The 27,056-nt window shown below is 37.9% G+C and overlaps 2 protein-coding genes and 1 long non-coding RNA gene across 4 annotated transcripts; 1 reads left to right on the forward strand and 2 right to left on the reverse strand.

The window, feature by feature from the left end:
* On the forward strand, positions 1 to 22,376 carry LOC126368047 (sodium leak channel NALCN). The gene is made up of 34 exons (XM_050011917.1): positions 1 to 383; positions 475 to 660; positions 748 to 971; positions 1,107 to 1,235; positions 1,420 to 1,565; positions 1,649 to 1,757; positions 1,979 to 2,178; positions 2,328 to 2,488; positions 2,607 to 2,774; positions 2,860 to 3,051; positions 3,131 to 3,268; positions 3,377 to 3,583; positions 3,807 to 4,048; positions 4,303 to 4,428; positions 4,609 to 4,797; positions 5,078 to 5,257; positions 5,495 to 5,615; positions 5,764 to 5,895; positions 6,602 to 6,769; positions 7,085 to 7,293; positions 7,862 to 7,982; positions 8,336 to 8,469; positions 8,800 to 8,965; positions 9,351 to 9,545; positions 9,999 to 10,216; positions 10,543 to 10,766; positions 11,277 to 11,413; positions 11,818 to 11,954; positions 13,701 to 13,860; positions 14,158 to 14,262; positions 14,347 to 14,410; positions 14,561 to 14,666; positions 17,691 to 17,773; positions 18,291 to 22,376. The coding sequence occupies exons 1-34, from the start codon at positions 282 to 284 to the stop codon at positions 18,422 to 18,424; spliced, it is 5,313 nt and encodes a 1,770-aa protein (XP_049867874.1). The 5' UTR covers positions 1 to 281; the 3' UTR covers positions 18,425 to 22,376.
* On the reverse strand, positions 4,247 to 4,777 carry LOC126368056 (uncharacterized). Its single transcript, XR_007566526.1, has 2 exons — positions 4,673 to 4,777; positions 4,247 to 4,408 (listed from the first exon to the last, which is right to left on the reverse strand). It is a non-coding gene; the product is annotated as an uncharacterized LOC126368056 (long non-coding RNA).
* Positions 22,371 to 27,029, reverse strand: LOC126368028 (uncharacterized). Of its 2 annotated transcripts, XM_050011891.1 has the most exons (9): positions 26,666 to 27,029; positions 26,396 to 26,490; positions 26,185 to 26,259; positions 25,653 to 25,816; positions 25,208 to 25,409; positions 24,903 to 25,081; positions 24,350 to 24,530; positions 23,546 to 23,761; positions 22,371 to 23,123 (listed from the first exon to the last, which is right to left on the reverse strand). In XM_050011891.1, exons 1-9 carry the CDS (start codon positions 26,694 to 26,696, stop codon positions 22,881 to 22,883), a joined length of 1,386 nt encoding a protein of 461 aa, XP_049867848.1. In that variant the 5' UTR covers positions 26,697 to 27,029; the 3' UTR covers positions 22,371 to 22,880. The 2 variants fall into 2 exon arrangements, with proteins under 2 accessions (XP_049867848.1, XP_049867839.1); XM_050011882.1 differs by lacking the exon at positions 26,666 to 27,029 and having other exon boundaries at positions 26,396 to 26,659.
* Between the last annotated feature and the right edge of the window lie 27 nt (positions 27,030 to 27,056).

The following is a 27,056-nucleotide window of genomic DNA, read 5'->3' on the forward strand; positions in this document are numbered from 1 at the left end:
CTCACTTTCACACGGCAAACGATCTAAAACTCAGTTCAGTTCACTCTTTCTTTCAGTTCTTTACCTAATCCATTCGTTCATTTCAATTATTCAAAACAAATCAATAAATCTTGCGAACTTTGTTGAATTGAATTTGTGTTTATTATAATTTAGCGAAAATGTAGAATAATTGAGTAACACGACTTGAAAATTTTAGAATAATCGTATACTAACTAAGCACCATTTTTCTCCCTAAAGTTACGTTGCAGTTTGCTTCAAACATTATTTTCAATCGCAACAAAATGTTGGGGCGGAAACAAAGCTTAAAAGGGGAGCAGGTCCTGGCGGACTATGGCCCAGAAGAATCGCTAAATGAAAGTGCTGATATAGAATGGGTAAATAAAGTAAGTCCAACATCTCTACTTTATTAATTGCCAAATTACACAGTGTTCATGTACCTACTAATATAATATTTATTTACACTCATTTTTGCAGTTGTGGGTGAGGCGGATATTAAGACTTTGTGCACTTTTAAGTTTAGTATCAGTTTCTTTAAACACACCAAAGTCTTTTGAGAAATATCCCTTTCTTCAGATAATTACTTTTGCAGTAGATTGTAGTGTCACACTCTTTTTTACGGCAGAAATGATAGCGAAAATGCATATAAGAGGAATTTTGAAGGTAAGAAAGTTTGCAAATAATATTTTTATAAGTATAACATTTTTACTGGCCATTAAATATTTGTTTCTGCCTATTGGTTTTTTTTAGGGAGATGTGGCATATTTAAAGGACCACTGGTGCCAATTTGATGCCTCCATGGTATTCTTCCTGTGGGTGTCTGTCCTCCTACAGATGTTTGAGTTGACTGCTATTGTGCCAAGATACAGTTACCTGAGTATTTTGAGAGCTCCCAGACCTCTGATCATGATTAGGTTCCTGAGAGTGTTTTTGAAGTTTTCTATGCCAAAATCCAGAATCAACCAGATATTCAAGTAAGATTTCTTCCTTCCTATGTATTTTTAAGTGAAATTAATTGTCCACAGTGTATATAAGTAAATAATATGATAATTGTAACTGCATTCTATTATTATGTTAATTTTTCTAACATATGTTTAATTCCTTTACAGGAGATCAAGTCAGCAGATATACAATGTGACTCTATTTTTTCTATTCTTCATGTCTTTGTATAGTTTATTGGGAGTACAATTTTTTGGGGAACTTACTCACCATTGTGTTAGGAATACTACTGACCCATAGTAAGTAACTGTTTAAATATGTATGAAGAGGAATATGTATGTAAAATTGTTTTGACTTGCTGATTTGCACAGATGCTTAAATATTTATCTTATAAACTGTAGAATAAATCTGACAATATATTGAGACAAAAAACTGTATTTCATTGCATGTGTTGTAGACTGTAATTGAAATAATATTTTTCAGTGCCATCACCATAAATTCGCTGGCCATTCCCGATACATTCTGTTCTCCAGACCCTGATTCTGGATACCAGTGTCCAGCTGGTATGAAGTGTATGAAACTCAATCTATCCAAGTACATTATGGGATTTAATGGTTTTGAAGAATTTAGTAAGTTATTTCATAACTTATTACTTGTTCCTATTTATTGGTTTCAAATTTAGAAATAATAATGTTATTTATTTGTTTTACAGCAACAAGCTTATTCACGGTCTACCAGGCATCTTCACAAGAGGGTTGGGTATTTATAATGTATAGAGCCATTGATTCCTTGCCTACATGGAGATCTGCTCTTTATTTCAGGTATTATATTGGAATTACATTTTTACTTCTACCTTCTATTCTTTTTCTATTTTTTTCTTCTTTTTTTACCTATGTTACATCATTAGCGTCATACAGCATATTCCTTTATTTTAAAAGTCCTCTTATTCAAAAAACATAGATTTCTTCGTATGTCTTCAATTTAATTATATTCCTGTATACTTTTAATATTATTATTACATTTATGTATAATTCCCTTCCAGCACAATGATATTCTTCCTTGCCTGGCTAGTAAAGAATGTTTTCATAGCTGTCATTACTGAAACTTTTAATGAGATCAGAGTCCAGTTCCAACAGATGTGGGGTGTAAGAAACCCCATAACTAAAGGCAGCACTACACAGTTTTTCACGGGTGACGACAATGGCTGGAAACTGGTTACTATTGATGAAAACAAACATTCAGGTAACAATGTAAAAAAATGCGCCCCTTTTCAAAATTCTTAAAAGTACAGACACTTCATATTTGTTCATATAAAAGTAGCCATCTAATGCAATAACATTTGAGCAACAGACAAGTAAAAAACTTGATTGAGTGGTTTCATTGCTTTTTAGGTACAGCACCAGAATTCCTCCACAAAATGCTGCGTTCTGCGTACTTCCGTCTATTGGTGATGGGTGTGGTTCTGGCAAACGGAGTGATCACAGCCACGATGAACTTTAAACACGATGGCAACCCTCGGGAGTTTTTCTACGAAAAATATTATTACATTGAGGTATAGCTTTGACAAGTTAACAGAGAATGCTAGGAAAATACTTATTATTCGATACTTATGAAATTCGTAATAACCTAGTAAGGCATAAACTGAGTATGTTTTTTATTTTATATTACAGATCGCATTTACAATATTTTTGGACCTTGAAGCATTGATGAAAATATGGTGTTTGGGATGGAAAGGATATTTCAAACATTCTGTTCATAAGTTTGAATTACTTCTCGCTATTGGAACTTCTATACACATAATTCCTCAGCTTTATATGTCAGCATTTACTTACTTCCAGGTGTCTATTTATTCACTTTTTATATCAGGAGAAATATAGTCTGTAATCGCCGGACTTTTTTTTTTATTTCTGGGTTTTTTTTTAGGTTCTCCGTATAGTAAGATTGATTAAGGCATCGCCGCTGTTGGAAGGATTCGTGTACAAAATCTTTGGTCCAGGCAAGAAGCTCGGCAGCCTTATAATATTTACTATGTGCTTGTTGATTATCAGCTCGTCCATTTCAATGCAGCTGTTTTGCTTTCTGTGCGAGTTTACCAAGTTTGAAACTTTCCCTGAGGTAATAATTTACATAAAATCACTTACGGATAATTACTACAACTGAACTAGGTTTTGCTATAGATTTTCTCATGTTTCAGGCATTCATGTCTATGTTTCAAATATTGACACAAGAAGCATGGGTGGAAGTAATGGATGAGACGATGGTACGAACTAGTCAGACGCTCACTCCTTTAGTGGCTATATATTTCATACTCTACCATCTATTTGTCACATTGGTAAGAAGTAAAAACTTTCTACTAAACATTGCATATAAATTATCATTTATTTTAGTAATGTCTGCAGGAAACTTTGATTATTACATACAATTTGGTTGACTATTACAGATCGTGCTCTCGCTTTTCGTAGCAGTTATTCTCGACAATCTAGAGTTGGACGAAGACATAAAGAAATTGAAACAGCTGCGATATCGTCAACAGAGCGCGGAAATTAAAGAGAGTCTACCATTTCGCCTGCGCATTTTCGAGAAATTCCCCGATAGTCCACAAATGACCAAACTTCATAAAGTTCCTGGAGACTTCAATTTGCCAAAGGTTTATCTTTCTATCTATTAAGATTGAGCTCATAATAAGCACCACTAGAAGTTTTACTAAGATTTAACATTTACTTTGCACTTAGTACCAACCATCAGCTATCTATTACAGTATTAAACTAAGAACATTCTTTGGTAATTTGTCAAATTACCTGAAACATAATATACAACGGTAAGATGTAGTGTACTTATATCCACACCAGAATAATTTATTATGTATCAAGGTTCGAGAGTCGTTCATGCGACAGTTTGTATGTGAAGTCGATGGAGACGAGGAAGTGGGCGTGGTCGGCCGGACCACGGAGCCAGGAACAGACGTCACGCGGCGGGCGTTCGAATATATCGGTGTCCATAAGATTGCCTTCCCCTATCGCAAGCGTTGCCTCGTACCGACCTTGGTAGTCGCACCACCGTCGCAGCGACCCTGCCTGGCACTTCGCAAACAAGTGGTCGCTTCAATCATCAGGTGAGAAATGCTGACTGAACTTTTTTGTTTTTTGAGTGTTTTATTTTGTTCTCATTTTATTTGTAGTTTTATTTCTTTCCAGGAATTGTGTTTATTTTGAGATGGCGTACTCTGTACAGGTTTTTTATTTTTTTCATTATTTTACATTTTATCTTGTATTAACTTTTATAAGCTGATGACTGAAATGAAAATGGTAAAGAAACAAACATTTCTATATTTTTGCATAATTTTAACACTGTTGTGTTATGTTGCAGTGATTCAAATAATCACCGACGTCTTGTACTGGGTGACTCCGCGATGTTGGGACCGGGCGGCAAGTCTGGACTCAAACCGCAAGGCACCATCACCAGTGCCAAACAGCTTCGAGTTGACCAGAAAAAGTAAGATATTATTAAAACTGATGCCGAGTTCAAATCTAAAGTGAACTTTTCTATGACGAAAACGGATAATAAATGACACATATTACATAATATATTCTTTCATAAATTACGCTTTTGAACACATTAATAAGAACAATTTAAGAGCAAGATTTAAGTAAATCACAAACGTGTTAAACACAGGTTTGGTTCGCGATCTATCAGGCGGTCCGTTCGCAGTGGATCTATTAAGCTGAAACAAACGTACGAGCATTTCTTGGAGAATGGCGATATAGGTGCGGCTTCTCGAGTGGTGCCATCGTCCCGCGCTCGACCTCCGTACCTTGACATACGTCTGCTGCAAGCAAAGAGGCAACAGGCTGAAATGAGACGGTGAGTTAAGTAAGCCATTTCAAAATATTTACATTGCGTTCGTGATTTCTTGTCGCTACTGTAATGAGAAAAGTCCAGTTTCACGAAGAAACAACTGCATTCTTAAAAGTGGATCAATTTTATCGTATAAAGGCCGTATAAGGAGACGACTTATCCTAATGCCCGTAATATTTATTGGGGTGGGTAGTGTAACAGAAGACAACTTGCTTGCACTCTTAGCGTCCTAAAATATTTACGATGTTCTCATAATTTCACAAATAAAATATAAAATTCACAATAGAAATCAACGCGAGGAAGATCTTCGAGAGAACCACCCGTTATTTGATACGCCATTGCTGATCGTGCCTCGGGAGTCGCGCTTCAGGAAGATCTGCCGCGCGATCGTCGACGCTCGCTACGATGCGCGCCTGCGCGATCCCGTCACTGGCAACGAAAGAAAAGTGCATTACAAGAGTTTCCAGTGAGTTTTACTCCGAATTTTAGACTTTCGTAAGACTTATTTAGAGGAACATGGATATAATACCCGCAAGTTGCTTTGAAGTAGCGTACCGCGGCGAGTTTAGTTTTTTTATTGATCTTATGTGTATTTTTGACTTGATTTCTGTGCTGTCATTCTATTCTTATTTTATATTTTTCTTTTCCTTCTTGGTAATCATGTCACGTGAAGGCTACTCAAGACGAACGTGTTATTTTCCAGCAACTTCTTGGGTTTGGTAACATATTTGGATTGGGTCATGATTATGGCTACGACTTTATCTTGTCTGTCCATGATGTTTGAAACGCCTACCTACAGAGTGATGGAAAATTTCGTATTACAGGTAAGAAATATTCGTAGATACCAATTTGTTTTATCATGAATATTCTTTGGTAATATGCACTGTAGTGCTTAGAGCAGCACGGGCCTCCGGCGGACCGGAGTTGCAGTGTAATGAAATGAGTAAATCTCTGAAATGCTTTTGTTTTCAGATTGCTGAATATGGATTTGTGATCTTCATGAGTTTGGAACTAGCACTTAAGATACTTGCGGATGGACTGTTCTTTACTCCCAAAGCTTATCTCAAAGATGCTGCGGCTGTATTAGACGTTTTCATCTATATTGTAAGTCACATTGTACTTTACTGTTACCATAATGCTTACTAATCATATCATCCCGGTGACTATGGGAATGTGTGCCCTTTAACATAACAAAGCATCAATACAGGCGTTGGGCTGGTAACCTGATTCAAGCTGTTTATCATAATTTAAAGTTGCCTTTTATGGATGACATGACTTACTGTAGATTTGCCGCATACGGCATTAGCTACTTGGCCGGTTAACGTTGTCTAAATTTTTAAGTACTGGTATCACTTGGCGTCTTCCACCATGCAATAGTTTCTCAACTATGACTAGGTGAAATTTATCCCTAATTTATATATTCCATAAATATGTAGGCGCACATACATAATGCATACTAAAGTATTCATTATTAGCGGACGCCACATAAACAACACAAAAAGACCAGGAATGAAATTTATACTTACACAAAATGATTTATCAGAAACGTAAAAAGAACAAAACGAAATAAGTAAAATGTTGGGCATGTGCCGGTGGTGGACGTCCTCAATAAATGGACCTCACTCAGCACAAGCCACGGCATCAGCCACGAGACCCTGGTATTCTGCGGGCCAGTCGAGTGAGGCACGAACATCGTGTTTCATACGTATTAGTTAGTAAGATAGGTACCTACATAAATAGCATAATATCAAAGTACTTAAATATAATCTTAAATACATTATCACTATTGTAACTTAAATAAAACCTTCAGGTATCATTGACGTTTCTATGCTGGATGCCACGCAGCGTTCCTCCGGGCTCCGCGGCTCAGATGTTGATGATCCTCCGCTGTGTACGGCCACTCCGGATATTTACACTCGTACCGCATATGCGCAAAGTTGTGTACGAATTGTGTCGCGGATTCAAAGAGATTTTGTTGGTAAGTGCGCATGTGTCTAATTGGGTTTTATACTAAATGAATAGTAAATGAGAGTAATTTCTTTCATGTGCTTTACTTCTGGCAAGAATGTATTTTTAAAACCAGTACTTAATACATTTTAAAAGGCCTCCACTAGAAGGATTTTGGACAGAAAATGAACTTTTTATTTTTCTTTTATTTACTTTTTTTTTTAAGTTTCGATGGGATAAAAAAAATACGCGTTTTGCCAGGAACAGGCACGTACAATGTTATGTTAGTAGCACTACCTACAAGATGTCCCGTTCTATTTTTAAATCCAAGTCTCCCCACGTCCAGGTATCGACTCTCCTAATTCTACTCATGTTCGTGTTCGCAAGCTATGGTGTACAGCTATACGGTGGACGACTGGCTCGGTGCAACGACCCCACGATAACGAGACGCGAAGACTGCGTCGGAGTGTTCATGAGACGAGTGTTCGTCACTAAAATGAAGATACGACCCGGCCCGAATGAAACCTTCCCGTCTATGCTTGTCCCTAGAGTTTGGTAAGATACATCTTGGAACACTACTGGGTGTTAGTGACATCGTAACGAATACTGAGGGGGATGGTTCAGACCATGATTCTGAGTTGATATTAAGTGGAATTTCCTGTCGGAAAATTCATGTCAATTTTTCTTTTCTTTTTAATTATTTTCCAATTCATACTTTTGCGACGGAAATTTCTACTCGATATCAACTCAGAATCATGGCCTGAACCACCCCTCAAAGTTTTCGTTACGATGTCACTAACACCCTGTATATAACTTTTCGACAAAGTATATTTTTTGCTTGATTGATGATGTGATTGCTTAAAGATGAACATCCGTGGGCATTCTCTGAATATCCATTCTAGGTGTAATTTACCTAGTCATGATTAGCACCAAAATGATGCTGATTCCGGTACACACCATCTAAGTTTATTTTAAGTTATACCTGTCATTTTATTATCCGCCGAAAAGGAAAGGGGCGGGTAATCGACAGGCATAAAATTTATGGAACACACGTCAATTTTAGGCGAATAAGAAAATGACGGGTATAACTTAAAATAATTACAGATTTATTATTTTCTTTCAGGGCAAATCCGAAGCGATTCAGTTTCGACAACATTGGAGACGCGTTACTGACGTTGTTTGAAGTTCTATCGTTCAAAGGCTGGCTGGATGTGAGAGACGTATTGATAAAAGCTTTGGGTCCGGTACGGAACATTTATCTCTTTACACAAGGGAAATATCTAATCGAAACCAATGAGCTGTAAAGTGCAACAACAAACTACACGCAAGAAATCTGTGTAAATTCGACGTTTTTCTGTTTTTAGGATTTAGAACTACAAAAGAAAAAACGGAACCCTTCTACGATTACTTTGTTGTCCGTATTTCTCGGAAACGCGTGATTACTTCGAACACAAAATATGTATAAGCAAAAACAAAATTCCATGCTTTAAATTTTCTGGGGATTTGTTAATTCTGTTGTCTTATATTTACTGCTACTCAGTATACAGGAATACGACATAGTAATAGTATGTAATTTAATTTAAAAAATATATTTCAGGTACATGCAATATATATTCACGTGTACATATTCTTGGGCTGTATGATTGGTTTGACGCTGTTTGTCGGTGTAGTGATTGCTAACTACTCGGAGAACAAGGGGACAGCCCTCCTTACTGTTGACCAGAGACGCTGGTGAGTAGATGTAACATCATTTAGACTGAAATCGTAGTAAACTAAAATCATTGCTGCTACGTTAGTTTACCTACACTTTTAACCATATTAACTGTATATTGTAGGCTCACCGCGAGCATTGTAGCTGCGTGCCAACACGCAGGGGCGGGCAAGCTCACTCCACTTTATCTATCTCTCTTTGTCAAGAGCATTAATAGATTTGTGTTTGAGCTTTCTCTTTCCCTCTCCCCGCCCGTCTCTTATATTCCAATGCACGGTACAGACTTTGGGGTTAGACTATGAAGTGGAAATACTATAGCTACATAATACTATACTAATAATACTTCTCAGGTGCGATTTAAAGAAGAGATTGAAAATCGCTCAGCCACTACACTTGCCTCCGCGGCCTGATGGGCGGCAAATCCGCGCCTTCGCCTATGACGTCACTCAGAACCTCAGCTTTAAACGAGTCATCGCGTTTGTCGTACTCATCAACAGTGGCCTGCTGGCTGTTACTGTAAGTTGGAATTAATCACTAGAAAGTATACAATTGTTTATATAATTTCAATGCGCCAGAAGTTTCTTGTCGCTTTTCTTTCATCTTAGAACAAATTTTTTATCTTGAAAATTACAAATAGAAACTATTTGTATTCAACTTGAAAAATAATCCTGATTGAATTCATGACATGTTAAATACTTATCTACACCCATTTTTTGTGCGCACTAACAATAATCAGTTATTTGGAATACACCTTTTGAGGTCTTTTGAGTAACAATAACAATACACTACAAGAAACACACATGTATGTTGAGACGCAGATGGCGCTGTCGTCCATGACACATCGACTTCATATTTGTTTATAATAATAGTTATAGTTCATAACAAGCACGTACTATTTTAGTGGTCCCGTCAATCATCGCATACGGAATATTTGGCTCTGACTTCTGCACTTCTGACATTGGTGTTCGTGGTGGAAGTATTGTTGAAGACCATAGCATTTACTCCGCGCGGGTACTGGCAGTCCCGGCGGAACAGATACGACCTGCTCGTCACCGTCGCTGGGTGCATCTGGATATTCATACACTTTATACTCAAGGTGAGTCTGGTGGTATTACATACGTTCTTTCGCTGTAAGAATAGTATAGGTAGTATGTGGCGCCAACAAAATGTGACGAAACCTGACAAGCTAAATATAAACAGATAAAAAAGGGAACAGAGTGTTAGTCAGAAAAAAATGATAATTACCTGTCTCGATTTCACCCTGATATCGACCCGCTGGCGTAAGCGACTTTTTCACTCATTCAGAGGTTACCGCTATCGATGACTTCTTAGCCGCTTCTTCCTATCACACTCCTCTGGGACAATGACCAACGCGACTCCACGACTGACTATAACATAATATCTCCATCAGAAACCATACCGTGGAACCTGCATAGCGCTACCGTGCGCTATGTCATATGTAACCAATAGTACCTGTTTATGTATCTCGCAGTCAATCGCTTCGACATTTACAAATGCTTCGCTAAAATAAGTGGTTCCCTTGTAACAGAATGACCTATCATACTTCGTGGGATTCATGGTGGTAATTCTCCGTTTCTTCACGATCACGGGCAAGCACACCACGCTCAAGATGTTGATGCTCACCGTCGGAGTCAGCGTCTGCAAGAGTTTCTTCATCATCTTCGGGATGTTTCTTCTCGTGTTCTTCTACGCGCTAGCCGGGACTATCGTCTTCGGAAATGTGAAATATGGGGAGGGCATTGGAAGGTAAGGCTGTGGTTGAAGATTGAAGAGTTTTATTTATTAGATTGATTTGTGGAGATTGGTAGGCTATCAAATGTTACATGATAATTTTTGAAAGTGTACACTGTGATGTGTTCGTACTAAAGTACCTATAAAAGTAATTTTGGATTGGAAGATCTGTTAAATAGGCAGTCTTCCGTTTTAAAGTGAACGTGTAGTACTATGACAGTGAAGGCCGTAAAACAAAGCGTATTCCAAGCAAAAAGAACTTTAGGTACGGTTTGTGAGTTCCTTTTCTTTATGTATGTATAATTAACAAAAAAAGTAATAATACCTGTACCTGATTTCAGACGAGCGAACTTTAACTCGCCGATCCACAGCGTGGCGATGTTGTTCCGTATAGTGACGGGCGAGGACTGGAACAAGATAATGCACGACTGTATGATCGCGCCGCCATACTGCACGCCCGCAGACAACTACTGGGAAACAGACTGCGGGAACTTCACCGCGTCACTCGCGTACTTCTGCACTTTCTACGTCATAATTACATACATCGTACTCAATTTACTTGTGGGTTAGTATAGTTTCCACCAAGTCCACCAACCCGCAGTGGAGCAGCATGTGGCCACCGGATGATTGAGGGGAGACCTGTGTCCAGTACTGGGACGTATATTGTTTATGTTGTGTTAGTCTTTATTTTAGTAATGTGTCAATTGATGTCACGTGATATCTAGGAATTGTTCCTAGTTAATGGCAGTAGGCTCGCCCCGTATTGCATGGGACTTAAACATAGCTGGCGAGGAGTGGGTGCATATACTATGCACCTCTGACTACCCTCCTTCTCCTTCAGGGATAGAGGCGTGATACTGTGTTATATTTAGTAAAAGTTCAGTCTTTTTGGCACTGGACGCCTTCCCAGGGTATGAGGGTCTTAAGGTTATCACCCATTGTCGGCTCTACCAAATATAAAAATGTCTGTATAAGTAATTCCGATACATAAGTAATACGCACATATACCTTTGAAATAAACTTACAGCGTAACGAAACACAAGAACAGTGCAAAAAAAATAATTTTATGTTGCAGCTATTATCATGGAGAACTTTTCTCTATTCTACTCTAACGAAGAAGACGCGTTGCTTTCATACGCCGACATTAGAAACTTCCAGAACACTTGGAACATTGTCGACGTACACCAGAAAGGCGTCATACCAGTCAGAAAAGTAAGTTTTTATAGCACAGTCCTTATAGGATGTAGTTTTCATTCCTATTGCCACAAGGCCGTTCCACACACAAACAGTCTTACAAAAAATACTTAAGATTTGTTGTAAGTTTGGTAATGTATCATTTTACAGTTCATTCCGTCACTTCGTGCTATCATCTGGCGACTAGAATCTCACTATCCCGATCTCCTAAACAAATTACGAGCTCGAGTTTCTGTTTGTTTTACTTTTTCTTTATTGAAAATGAAATTGTTATTTTATTTTACAAAATTAGGTAAGTAGGTATGCTGCCTTCAGTTTTACTTATTTCTGTACTGTCTCCTATGAATAGTCTTACACATCGTTAGGAGTCAAATCATAACGGACATAGATAGCTAAAAGGTGATGATGAATTGTTCTCTTAGGTAAAGTTCATCCTTCGCCTGCTGAAAGGGAGACTGGAGTGCGACACACATAAAGAGCGACTGTTGTTCAAATACATGTGCTACGAGCTCGAGAGGCTCCACAACGGCGAAGACGTCACCTTCCATGACGTCATTAAGTGAGTTCTTATTGGTTGTTGGAAGGTGTATTAGAAGAATTTTTATGAAAAAAATTTTTGGGAGTAATTTAAATTATTGCACTTTTTGCGATGTAGCTTGGTGAGTATGACATCAGGACTGAAACACAGAATACGTTTAGTGTGAAAGAGACATACTAAGAATATTACTTATGGATTATTTTGACATTTGTCATCCGCATCATGCTAGAACGCAACCGATTTATTATATTATCATTTAGTACACAACAGTATAATAACAATATATAAAACGTAACGTGATTAGAGTGACATATTTTATGCTGCTACAAAAGCTTTATAAAATTGGTATAAGCGGCGATCTCCTTAGATGGTTCTCCTCTTATATAGACAACCGCTCTCAAGCAGTAGTAACAAATAATTACATATCTAGTTGGGTTCCTGTCCCTAGTGGAGTCCCGCAGGGCTCATTGCTTGGACCATTGCTATTTCTTATTTTTGTTAATGACATCGAGTCTTGCTTTTGGACTTCCCGTCTGTTGTGCTTCGCTGATGACATGAAAATCTTTGCCACCATCTCGTCCATAGATGACGCCAGAGCACTGCAGTGTGACCTCCGAAGGCTTGAGGAGTATTGCATGGCAAATTGCTTGGACCTTAACCCTGCAAAATGTAATGTCATCACTTTCAGCCGTAAACGTAATTCAATTATGTTTAATTATAAACTGGGTAACCAATCTATTCCTAGAGAATCCGCTGTGCGAGACCTTGGTGTCGTTCACGACTCTAAGTTAGTCTTTGATGCTCACATAGATCATATAGTAAACAAAGCATCTAAGGCGCTCGGGTTTATTATGAGAAATTGTAAGGGCTTTAAAAACGCCAAAACTTTTAAAATACTATATTGTACCTATGTGCGCAGTAATTTAGAATATGCGTCTCAAGTTTGGAACCCCCGTTACGATTGTTATATCAACCGAATTGAACGTATTCAAAAAAGGTTTCTTAAATACTTGTGTTTTAAAATGCGTGATCACTATGACTCTGTTAATTATATTTCCCTATGTAAAAAATACCATCTGTTGCCGCTAAGCACTCGGCGGGAAATTGCAGACTTAGTTTTTCTCCTCAAAATTGCCTCATCGTCTATAGACTGCTCTGAACTTCTATTGGCTATTAATATTATGGTACCTGCTAGGTCACTGCGGTTTCCAACATCTATTTCTCTTCCATCTGCTTCTAGTAATTATCGTCAAAATTCTTTCTTGTGGCGAGCGGGTAGCAGATTCAATAAGTTATCAAAAGAGTTGGATGTTGATTTATTCAACACTACTCCACTGTCACTAAGACGTCAGCTGAGTAACAACTTTTTTATTTAAAATCTGTATTTGTCTACCGTCATAATTATTATATGTTCTTGTCATTTTGTGTCTACTATGTTTGGAAGCGTAATGCGTGACGATTTGAGCGAGCGTAATGATGACAAATCTTTTGTCAGCCACCAGCGGCTGGCTTTACCTATTATGTTTTTTTTGGTGAAAACCTGTAATTGGCTATTTGTTTGTATTTTTGAATCTAAATTGTATTGTCTTGTAAGCTGTTGGTTTTCCAAATAATAAATAAATAAATAAATATCTCTCGTCTCTTTCGTACAAAGTTCTATACCGTTAGTGCGAAAGAGACATATTTCTCATCTTTTTCGCACTAGGCGATTTCTCCTGCTGTAATTCTAATCATGCTACGTTATAAGGGGCATAATCAATATTCCAGCATGTTATCATACCGCACTGTGGACATCCGCAAGTCCCTGCAGATGGAAGAGTTGTTGGCGCGCGAGGAGTTCGAGTTCCTTATCGAGGAGGAGGTGGCCAAGCAGACCATCCGCACCTGGCTCGAGGGGTGCCTCAAGAAGATCCGTGCTAACAGCAGCGTAAGATATATTATTTAATTATTCAAGTTAAGGTAGGAATACTATCTGCGTGCCGTTGAATGAAAATCTGCGATTGGCGAAACATCTGGATAGGAAACATTGGAAGAAGAGAGGGGAGGACTTAACTGTGCAGTGGGACAGAATAATCTAAAAGATTCTTTACCCAAAGCCTAAACGGAGTCACTTATCTACAATTTTTCGCTTATCATAGGTACTTTTACATTGGTTCAATTTAGTACTTCGTGAGATAACGACACGTTGATGTATATGAAGATAAATTAATTACGTTATTTGCAGAAACAACAAACGAGTTTGATAACCAGTCTACGGAAAACTAATGAACAAGTGGCGGACATTAATAATGAAAAAGCTGACAAGGAGAAGATGGAAGCCGAGGCACAGGTAGCTGCGTCGTAGTTTCCTTTGTCATTTTGATCGTTTCTAATCATCAATCTTATATATTGAGAATTTGTATTTTATTTTCAGCTACCAACCGGCAATGTTTGCCGCACAGAGATCAGTGAATCTGCATCGCAACCTGTAATGTCAAGTAAGTTCTCAACCAATCCTTAACTTTGTAACTATAAATCGGGAATTCGATGGTCTGCTTACTTCGGTAGTCAATAATATAGAGTTGTTATTACCGCTCACCGGCTTACTTGAGTTTTTAACAGAGCAGTGATTTTTTTTCTATTTGCAGACATTACGTCATCGTTCTCCTCCTCTGGCTTGTTAGATTCTTCTAAGAGGTCGTCTACTAAGGGTCCGTTCAAACGACCTGGCCTGCCGACAGTAGCTATACCGAGGTAAGAACTTTATATTTGTATGCTTTAACAAGGTAGATAAGCCGGATAAAAAGTACCGTAAACCGGCGAGCATGCATGAAGATTTTGTGTGGAAAAAGCGAAAGTGCCTGTCTACCCAAATTGGAAATTGTCGTGATCTTATGTATTTTATTTTATCATTTATTGCAAACTTTACAGCATAAAACTACAATATTAACAACTTAAGATTACATACTTATACAGCCAATTAAAAAGTTTGACAAATCAAAATACATATTATACAATAATGAGAGCGGATATAATGTACATACTTAATAACAATGACAAAATGAGGCAGACAAATTAGGTGGGCACTGTTGCACAAGGTGATGGGTGACTAAGATTTGATGTGTTTGCGTTTGTAAAGTGGGTGCAGATGTATGTATGTATAAGATTACGTGGTTGGCCAAGGAAGACCAAGGAAGATTTGTAGTGTAGGAACCTTCAAAAATTATTCATACATTAAGGTGATACGTTTCAGTCAGCTAGGTAACGCTGCGTCAGTAGATGGCGTTACTTCTGCAGTTTTCGTATTTTTTTCCATTTATTCGTTTAGTGTTGAGTTCTGACCCAGTGAAATGTTAGGTGGCGAAATCTTACATACATTATCTTTAAGTTAAGCTACAATTTTGAAGTATTTACTGAAGATATCATATTGAAACATTGCATCAAAAGTTGGTGTCATTTCAATTTGTGTACAAACACGAAGCTGTCACACACACATGCGAACTAGGTTAGCTATTAAAAGAGATGCATAATTTGGAGTCTACTTCTAACTTCTAAATGGCGCATTTGGTAAAGCAGTAGCCGCCATTCTTAAGGTTCACGGTTCAAACCCAACTGCATGTTTTAATTGTTTTTACTTTTTGTATTTTTTTTACAATTGAATTTGGCGAACCCATCTATTTGTTACGGTATTATCAAAAAGTATCACTTTTACCAATAATATTATAATTAAGTATACAATAATTTACTTTGCACTAAAGTACCTTCCGTAATTTCCGTATTTTTTATTTTGTAAAATTCTAACAGGCATTAATTGCATCAGTGAACATGCGGCTAACTAAAAACTACTGAACGGATTTTCATACGGTTTTCACCAATGAGTAGAGTGATTCATGGGCGTGCTTTAGGGTTTATAATTTATACAAGTATTTTTTTTGTATAAAATGGTTCAAAAATGATGATGAATGTCAAACATAATTATCGTTACAAATATAGCCGACTTGGAGCTTTCGGCGAAAACGCTGCCTGAGCCCATTGAGATATAACAAAACAACGTATGGTTGAATTGTTCCTTTTTTGTAGGTATACCGAAAAGTCCACAATATGTCATAATAATTATATTGTGTATAAAGAATTGTGTATATGTATTGTATGATTTTACAAATAACGATCACAGTACAGTAATAATAAGGTAGATTTTTCCTAAATTGCGTAGGTTCAAACTTTGTCGCATCGCGTTTGAAAGATGTAATAGCGCTTCAGGACGTCCCGCAAGCACGGCGCTAATGTTGCAGTATCCGCATATAATTATTATGACTTGTCATTTAGTTCCAATAAAATCCGCGGGACTTCATACGTATGTCAGTGACAGCTGGTGATAGCATGCGGGACACTTAGCAGCTAATCGAATTCTATGTTGTTTTCGCGCCCAGTCCAGACGACTCACAGCGCATTTCTGGACATATATTTACGCGTGGTGTTTATTGTTAGGTTAGTTAGTTCAGGTTAGGACGTCTTTTTATAACGAGGACGTTAAAAAAAGACGAGGCTGGGACGTATTGAAGTAGTATTTCCATATATACGCGGCCTGAAATGGGCTGTTTCGGGGACCTGAACTGGTTGCTGTCGAACTTATTATCACGTTTTCTTGATTAAAATTCATAAATAAGTCAAATAGAAAAAAGAAAAAAGATTTTATTTAGTTTTAGATCTGTCATGATGTCTGTGATGTTTGTTTATTATACATAAGAATTTCAAAATTTATCTTATTTTTTTCCCAAAGGGCAAGGCAAAGGGAACTATGCCCATACAGCCATGTCTTGTGTTTTTTTTTCTTGATGATGATTAATGAAATGATGAAACCTAAGCCCCCACCCTCGGAGCAGACTCCTACTCCGAACCCCAAACGAAGTAAGCGGCTTGTTGGCGCAAAGCGAAAATAGATAGGTACACTTTGTTTATTGAATATTCCGATTTAATAATACTATCAGGAATGTTTTCCGACTAATGTGATCATTAACCACAAAACACCACTTCGTATTGATTATTTAGATTATTCAATGAAGAAAACAACCTTCCTGTTCCCGGTCCCACCAAAAAGTCCGCGGCAAAGAGAATATAAATAAATCTGTATGTTGGATGGAAAAACAATTAATTATAAATGACTACTATTTAGGCCGGCAAATGCAACAACTTCTTTTTTGATTTGGTTTTCCCCGAAGGGTAAGGCAAAGGGAACTATGCCCATACAGCCATTTCATTTTATGTATTGATTTTTTATTATAATATATGTCCTCTTTTAAAACACTGTATTTACCCATTATTTAAAAATGTTTAAATAATATACGTTATTACAAAAATATTTTTCCAATATTCCTTTTCTCAGATTGTAGTATTTTTAGTTTTTTATTTATATTTATTCTCTTCATACAAAATCTCTTTATAAATTGTCACTGACATTCTATTACACTTGTCAAGTAGTCAAAGCCTTTAGAAAAAAAAAACTATCACGCACACAAACTAACATTGACACCTCTACACGCTCAGCAAATAAATACACTGTAATCTGCACCACTACAAATGTATAATTGATCAAAATTGAGGGTCTGAAATATGGTACTTCTCGTATTCGGACCCTAAATTTTTGTTAGTTTGCGAAAATAATACACCAAAATATTACTATTTATCGGTTTTATAACAATATTCCTCTATCCGTTTTCCTGTAGCACTGCATCAACTTTTGTATGGAAAACGAATCACCTTAAATGTGTCCGTTTACAGACCAGAGAGTCCAGTTTCCAAGAAGTTATACTTGCAACCCACGTTGAGCGACCCTCACCCCGCTCTTAACAAGAAACCACAACGTAAGTAGTCAACTATACAATTACATACTTAGGTACGTTTGAAATATAATGAATACAAGGATTAGGAGAAAGATATTATATTTTGGAAATAGTTTATTAGGCACAGGATAATGGATACGTACATTATTAGAGCTTCATACATTCTTTGGTCCTTAATAATTAATACGCCCGCATCCTTTTTTTGCCGACGAACATGTAATATATTTTTTAAATGTGTGAAAACGTCTAAATTTAAAAATCCAATAAAAGCCAAAGTCATGGTCATACACGTTTTGTATCATAGTAAAAAATGTTCACCATGTGCTTACATTGTGACATGTACTCGATAGGTTCGACCTATAACTTTTCACTGGCTGGCACGTCATACATTAGGGTTGCGCTATCGCAATAGACGCAGCGAAAGCTATTTCCGTAGATAAACGTCACACGTGACTATTAGTCAAAGCTCCTTCGCAGCGCCCGATAGCTAACCCGTGTAGACCCCGCTGGAAGTGTTAAGAAATTGAATTGTTTCCAGCGACGTCGAAGCCCAACAACCGGTCTCACAACAACACCAGCCCGGGCAGCGCGCCGGACCAGCCGCCGCTGCACGACGTGCACTCCTGGTGGGACACGCAGCTCGCACGTGGGGCCCTCTGTGACTGTAACTAGCAGCCCCACAACCATCTACTCATACGAGCCAACGGATAACATAAAGTTAGGTTTATATTGAGCAACTTACTGGCATTACTATTAACAAGTCAAGTTACTGAAGCAAGAATTTAGTCGTTATTATGAGCCATGTCAGGTGTGTTTGGCAATATTGACACCAGTATTGGTGAGGTCGATAATCGTGGACGGCATCGAAGATCCGAGATCTTGAAATGTTTTTTGCAGATGACACGCCACAACAGGTGGAAAAATATCAGAAAAGTTAACCACCCCACCACGAGGGACTAATGCAAAAGAGTAGGAGAGATGTCAGTGTGTGATACTCATACTAACTTGCCTTGTCAGTTACTTAATGTAAATCTGCCATTAGTGTACCTTGTGCTGTTCTCAAAAACTCTAGTGAACGAAACACTGCCTAACGTTTTCAATAGAAAGTCATCGAAGAAAAACTTCGCACAAAATACATGTAAGTATTCTTCCAAAAATCACTTATGATATCACTTAAATTGTGATATAATTAATAATAGCAGTAGGATTAGGAGTATTTTTGATCGTCTATTGATTTTTGATTATGAACACCGATACAAACGTTCTCTTTTTTAACGGTTGGTTGGATGCTTGTCATTACAGCTCGTACATGGTCCAAATAAAAAATCTGATATCTTAGGGATTCAGGCATCAGGGGTATAGGGGTGTCTTTTGTTATTAAAACACGTATACAAATAAGTCTGTAGTCGAATAGAATGCTGTTACTTCAATTTGTTAAAAGCTCGTTTCTGCAGCAGCGTCTAATTAGTAACTGAGACATTTTCGTAACTACTTTTAATGAAATAATAACGGATTATGGAAGTTTTATCAGATCATATTCAGTCCAAACATTATTCACAGAAACATTAGCAAGACAGTGTCACAAGACAACAACTATCAATTCCAGCCATCGACAAGCACACCAATGAGTCCGTGCTTGATACCCCGTCTCGTTTTTCTGGCTAAGCTAAGCCAATAAGAGCGCTCAGCTTTTTTATTCGGGGCTTGAATAGCGGCTTGGTCAGGAAGTCGGCGAGTTGCTTCGCTGCTTCGACTTTCAATACTATGAGGCTTCCTGAAGTCGCGGTCGTGCACGAATAAGTGTCTAATTTGGATGTGCTTCCTCCGTTGATGCCATCATATGATGGGTCATGGGCTAGGCGTATCGCAGACTCGCTATCGAGAAATAGTTCTGCATCGACTTGTCCAGATACTATGAACTCTACTATTTTCTTCAGCCATATGACCTTTTTGGCCGTTTCGCTGGCCCTCACTATCTCGGCTTCTGTTGAGGAAATCGCAACTGTACACTGCCTTTTGCTTTTCCAGGCAATTGCTCCTCCTTAATTTAGGCAGACCATTCCGGAAGTAAATTTCCCTATAGTAGGATCACCTGCATGATCTGCATCGCTATGGCTTAAGCAGACATTTTGACGCAGTTGAATTTTGGCAGGTAATCCCATGATTCCTTAGTTAGTTGATTGATTAGTGCCTGTAATGTAGCGTAAGATCCTCTTCACTCTCGCCACATCCTCAGGTTTGGGATTGTCTAATGTTCTTGAGACAACACTAAGAAAGTGCACCCACCACTTGTTTATAGGGGAATGTAGCTTATTTTCTCTCATTTTCTTGTAGAATAACATCTTTTGCAATCGGTGTCACAACAGCTTTGCAGTCCTGCATTATTGAGCCTCTATAGTAGTCGCTTAGCGTAGCTCTTCTGATCAATTTTGCTTGATCTATTTCTCAGTTCACTCAAAAATCTTTAACGAAATAATAACCGATTTTGGAAGGTTTCTCAGAACATATTCAGTCCAAACATTATTCACAGAAACATTAGCAAGACAGTGTCACAAGTCAACAACTATCACTAGTCATCGACAAGCACACCAATGAGTCAGTTGCTGAACACCTATTAGTGAGAAACTGAGCATCCAAGGATATACACCCATGGGATTCCTTACATAGTTCAATTTCAATGTGTGAATAACAAAATTAATTTTATTTCTTTGGCCTGTGACATTTGGCTACGGCATGGCGCTTAAGCTTCCCATTATTTTTCGACATTCCTTTTTTTTGTTCAGTGAGGATTCAGTTGTTGCGGCCACTCTCTTTAAATAGTCCTTTCATGCCATGTATGCATCAATCAGTCTCTTATTTCCCCAAGGTCTTCATTAATTAATCTTGCTTTTTCTCAGTCACTATTTGATTCTCCGACTTTTAAGTGTTATTTCCACCAGTTACTTAACACCGCCCGGGCGTCGGGCTCTGCTGAATTGCGTTAATTAGTCCGTATGTCAGAGTGTCTTTCCCCGTTTTTATTTCTTGGATGAGATATAGATAAGCACGTATCTTTTCTTTACCGTCCTGTTTTACTTAAAAACCACCACCTAATCAGCGTGGTATACATCTTGTGCCACACATTGACCATTTCGGTGATTGTAAAACTTTCGTCAAGTGTTCAAACGCATTTGGAATGTATCCATTCCGTTCCAGTCATATTGAGCTTATATTAATGATTGTTTGGTTCTTTTTTCTTAGAGTCAATTAGTTTTCTATCCCCCTTGGCGTAATGAGTGGTGCTGAATTGCGTTAGTTTCCACCCCGTGTTTCAAGTCGCCTTGCATTTATTATAATGTTCAGTTTGCAAAGTCAATCATTATTTGGGCAACCTTTGTCCATCCAAGCTTCTATCATATTCTTCTCACAGGCTGTTTGTCTTGCACCGTTTTTATTTCTTAGACGAGGTACAGATATGCATATCTTACCTCAACATCATATTTTACTTTAATATTATAATTTTAATAAAAATATGATGTACGTCGGTAATCGCAGTCCGCAGTCGATTTGGAAAACAGATCCCATTCACTTAAATTGATAATGGTAATTCATTTTAATTGACATTTTATTTTGTATCTTCCACGGCCACAAAATAAAAAATCAAAACATACCTGTTGTTACTTCACCAACCTCTATTATATTTATTCAATTATTCAAAGTATGATGTCGGGATCCCCGAGGAATCAGATTATTGATATTTTGCCAAGTCAAAGAAATGGAATAACGAACGCCTTTCTTAAAAGTATTTTTTGTTATATTTTATTACGGAGTCGAAAACTCACTGTTATTTAAACAATATGAGAATTTAATACAGTTAACGTTTTCGAGTATTTAGTAGGGTACCTATAAGAAAGTATTGTATTGAAGGAAATGAATTAGAAAGATCTAGTTAGGTATAGAAGCCCCAATGTGTTTAAAACAAAACTTAGATTTTTTTGTAATTTTTTTATGATGATGTTCTTTAAATGGTGCCTATAACCTAATTATTTTAAAAGTTATAGGGGTTATTTAAAAATAATTTAATAGCGCGTTGATGAGAAAAATCGTCCAGTTGAAAAAGAAAGGCATTTTGTATAATTTTTAAATAACTTATGAGAGAAGGGCTAGCTAACACGTATGGGCGATTTCGATAACGTTGAAAGGTATGCAACGCCATATTCCAGGCCTGTGTTATTTATTCTAGGGCGATGAGAGAAATCACTCGTGCGCAGTCACTCTAACAAGTCTTCGTACGTAGTTACGTCATTGTAGTTTTATGCAAACAAAGAGAATAACAGAGTAACTGTAACGTTATGCACTTATGCATGACGACTACTTAATATATTTTTAAACCGTATCCTGCAAATATTATTCATTAGTGCCAACTGCCATTACTATAACTGATACAATTGTTCGGGCACTGGTACTCCAAGATTACCAAACGCATAGACCAGTCATAAAATGGCGTAAAATCATTTGTTGCATGTAATGCGCGGTACAAATATTAGTTCTGTAACAACTGGACTATGCCGCCCGTAATCTTGGCCTTACGTAGTGCGACCGCCTTAAATATTGTTATTAAAATAAGAATAAACGTTAATAAATTAAATAATAGTATTTATTATTATTAACATTGTAGTAATTATATAAAACCTTAAAGTAATCCTTTCCCTTCTGTAGAAAAGATATCCCATTTTGGATAAAATTGCTTACACATCACAAACATATTGTGACTAGGTTTATCAGATTGATTAATTATTTTTAAAAACTTATAAAAATATATTTACATACATTCAAAATAATAAAATTTTAATGGTCACATTATTTTTGAGGAAGATCTTGGATTTCGATTAAGTAAACACAAAATGTTCAAATCGTGAGCGCAGTCTTCGAATGTTTCTTGAAACATATTAAATGAAATTCGAATCAGAACGTGATTTCGCTACGCCAGTTTCGTTATTGCAGATTCGAAGTGTAAATCGCACTCCAGACAACCCTATCTTCCTGAGATGGTTATTGAGCGTCCACTACAAACTATTGGAGTCTTCAAACTATTACCCTAACAAGTAATAAGTACGTGTACTATCTCAGTCTTAAGTTCTCGGCTGTATTATTGTAAAAAGTGGCACATTCCTAGTGAAAATAGCACTATAGTACCTACTGTAAGTATGAGACATACGTATCGACCGGCGATGGGGTAGTGGAAGAGCTTAGCACGTAGTTTGAGTGAAGAAGTGTACAGCATTATAGTCGTGATGTCTTCTTGTGGAGTGTCTTGGTGCAGGAACGGTCGCACGCACAACTCGTGTCCCACTGACTGGGTGCGGCGACATTCTTTGGATAATCTTGCTGCCTGTAACATAAAATTATCAATTCCAAAAAAATATTGTAATTCTGTAACGGTTCACGATTTTCCAACCTATTTGAAGAACCTATCCTAGTTCCTAGTTTCACTTTGTAAAACGATCTAATCTATTGTAGTACTGATATTTGCAATAGCTATCGAATTATTCGTACATAATAGTAGATCAAAGATATTTGGAGAATTTATAGCCGATGTGTAGGTATGTGACATGCGTCGACGTATTCGGTGTCCACGTGGCACAGCGTGTTCGATGTCACGTTAAGGATCGTGAACAGAGACACCACCTCTGGGGCGGGACCAGATACTAATAACAGTATCCATACAATCAATAGTGTCAAAATTATTGATAATGAAACTATCGCTACCGCAACAACACTGCATTGGACGGAGTAATAAAATCGCAAGTATACCTGAACAAAAGGCACTGTGACAGCAGAGATCCAGAGCAGCAGATTGAGTACGCTGATGCCGGCGATGGGCTCCGTCTCCGTGTCCACGTGGTCCAGATTGAGCAGCCACAACGTGCCCGACGCCGCCCACGACACGTTCACGATCGTGAACAGACACACCGCCGGTGCTAAGTCGTCGTTCAAGTACTTGAGTAGCTTGCGGAATTCTGCTATCTCCTGGCAATGTGTATGGACAGATATAGGATAATACTAGTGTACTCAGATAAAAGTGCATTTTCTATAGTCTTTTTTTTACTATCAACGTACTATGCCACTGCTGAGTAACCATCACCAACACCAGCCCATTAACGTCCCCACTGCAGGGGCACGGGCCTTCCCTATGGATGTATAGGGAGATCGGGCCTTAAACCACCACGCGGGCCCAGTGCGGATTGGCGGTTATTAACGACTGCTAATGCAGCCGGGACCAACGGCTTAACGTGCTTTCCGAAGCACGGAGGAGCTCAAGATATTTTTTTTTTTGGCCACTGCTGAGTAAATGTTTATATATCTTCACCTTTCATGATCTTTAGTTGGCAAACTACTAGCGCTATCTCGTTTTCGCAAGATCCCCTTATCTAACCTGAAGTTTGTAGATGGTCTGAATATATGAGGTATGTTTGCTGCAGCTGCGCCTGCAGGTTACTACCTGCAACTACAGCTAGTGATGATTGTCGCTTGCGTGCATGCATACGATCATCAGTACCTTCAGCTCTAGCCACAGTGCCGTGCTTACATAATCTATGGTATCATCAGATTACTAACCCTCATCCAATTAAGCGGCGTGATGGTCCTATTAAGCAGCCGCTCCTTGAGGAACATAAGATGTGCTTGCAACAACTGCGCCTGCAGGCAGTAGCTGGTGATAATCGTTGCTTGCACCATGTCGTGGATCAACGTGCATACTATCAGCAGCACCTTCAGCGCTAGCATGGTCTCGTGTGAACTGGAATGTAATAGACCTAATCTTTATTGCACAGAACACAAGTATCATTTAAAACTCACAAGTACAAGTGGCATATGGAAAATGTGGTATCTATTGTTTTAGTTATTGGATGAGGCAAGTAGATAGGACTATTTCTTCTGGTGAAAGCAGAAACAGATCTGACTATCATTTTTAAAGAGGAAAGGAAACAGCGTTTTCTGGTAATCGGTACCTAAGGAGGAATTGAAGAAAAGAATGAAGATACTCGTAAATACGATACCCTAAAAAATAATTTATAAGACGTTTTGAGGTTCGAGCCAGCGATTTAAAAAGCCATAAAATTACGTCAAGAAATGCCTAATTGTAAATCACTAATAAAATACATTGAAATACCTGGTCTCGACCCATCGGAACATGATAGTGCCCTTGGCCATCATGAGGTTGACAGAAACCAGCGACAGACACATCCACAGTACGCTGAGGATGATGAAGAACCACAACATTCGCAACAGTTTCTTCGGTTTCGCTGTCGTTTGCGCGCCTTGCGGAGCGTAGGATGATAGGAGGAACACCTGTACATTTTTTTAATTTAATCGTTATAGCTTTGGTTTTTTAATTAATCATTGTCTATAAAGTTCATTGACTATTGTGATACTGTGAATTTGGAATACGCCCAGCGCATGTGATTGATGACTTACCCTTTCCATCAAATTTTGCAGTTGTTCGTTGTCAGATATCCGGAAGAGGTACAAAGCGTAGAGGAATCCGACAAAATGGAGAATGCTTGGCCCGATGTACGTGAAGGTAACGTTACCGTAACATACTTCTTTGTAAGTCTCGTATTCCAGTGACGAGGTTAAAGCTAAAGGGACTAGCTTGTAGCAGAAACCTCTGTCACGTCTGAAATAATAATGAAAAAATAATTTTAATATTACTGCTATGTCTAGTAAGGTCAAACCCTAAAGAGATGTAAAGTGAAGCCACAATGAGGAGTTCAGGTAGTCTGCCTCTTCCTGCTTTCCTATCTCTTCACTATAGAAAGGGTTAGACGCATTTAGTGCTTAGGTAAGCGCGCTTCATTGCTGTTCACATTTAATTGATGCTAGTATGAATAAATAATAAAAACTCAAAATGTCTTCTTACCTGAAACAAGCCATGTACTGGAGGATATACCCTAAGCACATGAAGACGGCCACCTGCGTCGAGTGGAAGTGCGACAGGCAGATGGCGCACTTGGATGAATTGGACGCGTCCACCACTGGCCTCAGACCCATTATCGTTAACAGCTTCAAATAGGGCAGTAAAATCTGGAAATGTCAAACGGTTCGTGTTTAGTTAAGAATAATACGAATGTAACAAAATAATTATCTACCTAAATGACCAAAAAATATCATTTCATGAAAAGGTTAAATTGGTACAAATAAAACATTGATTTGGTGTTGAGAATTAAAAATCCGGCAATAGGCGCCCAATCCTCTTTGTCTACCCCAGACAGATGCCTAATAACTACACTATTTGAGGATAACAGTCTTGTTAGGTAGGTATCTTCGTACGTATTACCTATTTGAGAATTCTGTATTCTTATTTGTCATAACAAGGGTATGATGTACCTAGATTATTGATAAAAAATGGGTGGATCATGCACTGCATAAGATAGGCAACGTATTTCATTTACCTTAGATTTACAGTAGTGTAAAATAGCCGAAGTACTCATATATTCAGTGTCCGGAGATTCTGTGATTTCTCCGATCTGTAAATATCGTAAAACATCTATTATATGGTATTTCTATAGCTAGATTTTTCTCCTTATATTATAGACGTAAGTATACTATGTTGTGGATGACAGGACAAGAGAAAAGAGAACATACACTGGATGTGGTACTCACATCGACGCTGTTGGCGCCGAGGCTGGTGGATCGCTCCATGGTGGGCTCGCACAGCTTGTTGTTGCCCAGCACATGGCTGTCCAGTAGATCACTCGCTACACAATCATTTGAAAAGTTCACATTATACACTTTATTGCCGATATCTACGCTCTTAATTGCATTTGTGCCCATTATAAAACAATAACTTATCAATAATTAAGTGTAGTCACTCATAACAGAAGCAAACAACTCGCTTCTAAAATATTGACGGTATTTCAACATTTCACTTACCACTACCATAGGATCCGTTGTCATTTTGCATTATTTTTATAATGTTTGCCACTATCTACTTTGCAATATAATGAAGGTCATTGTTGATTGTGCTTGTGTTATTTGCACTCAAATATACATACAACTTCATGTATGTTTTTAAATTGTTGATAGCTCTCTCGGACTCTAGGTACTTTGTACCGTTCTTTTCCAGAGGTAATCAACCTTTGATAACGTAGTTTTAATTACAATTAAACCACCAAAGTTTAAATCACCCGTCTAGCTCAGGAACACAAAGAGAGTGCAATGGTTCTAGCACTATAATATTTTAGACTAAATATTAAACTTTAGTATTCATAGCTATATTGTATAAAAAATCCAACGAGCAGTGCATAAAAATGTGCACCATTGA

This window comes from Pectinophora gossypiella, chromosome 1 (genome assembly GCF_024362695.1).
Source record: "Pectinophora gossypiella chromosome 1, ilPecGoss1.1, whole genome shotgun sequence".
Classification (NCBI taxonomy): domain Eukaryota; kingdom Metazoa; phylum Arthropoda; class Insecta; order Lepidoptera; family Gelechiidae; genus Pectinophora; species Pectinophora gossypiella.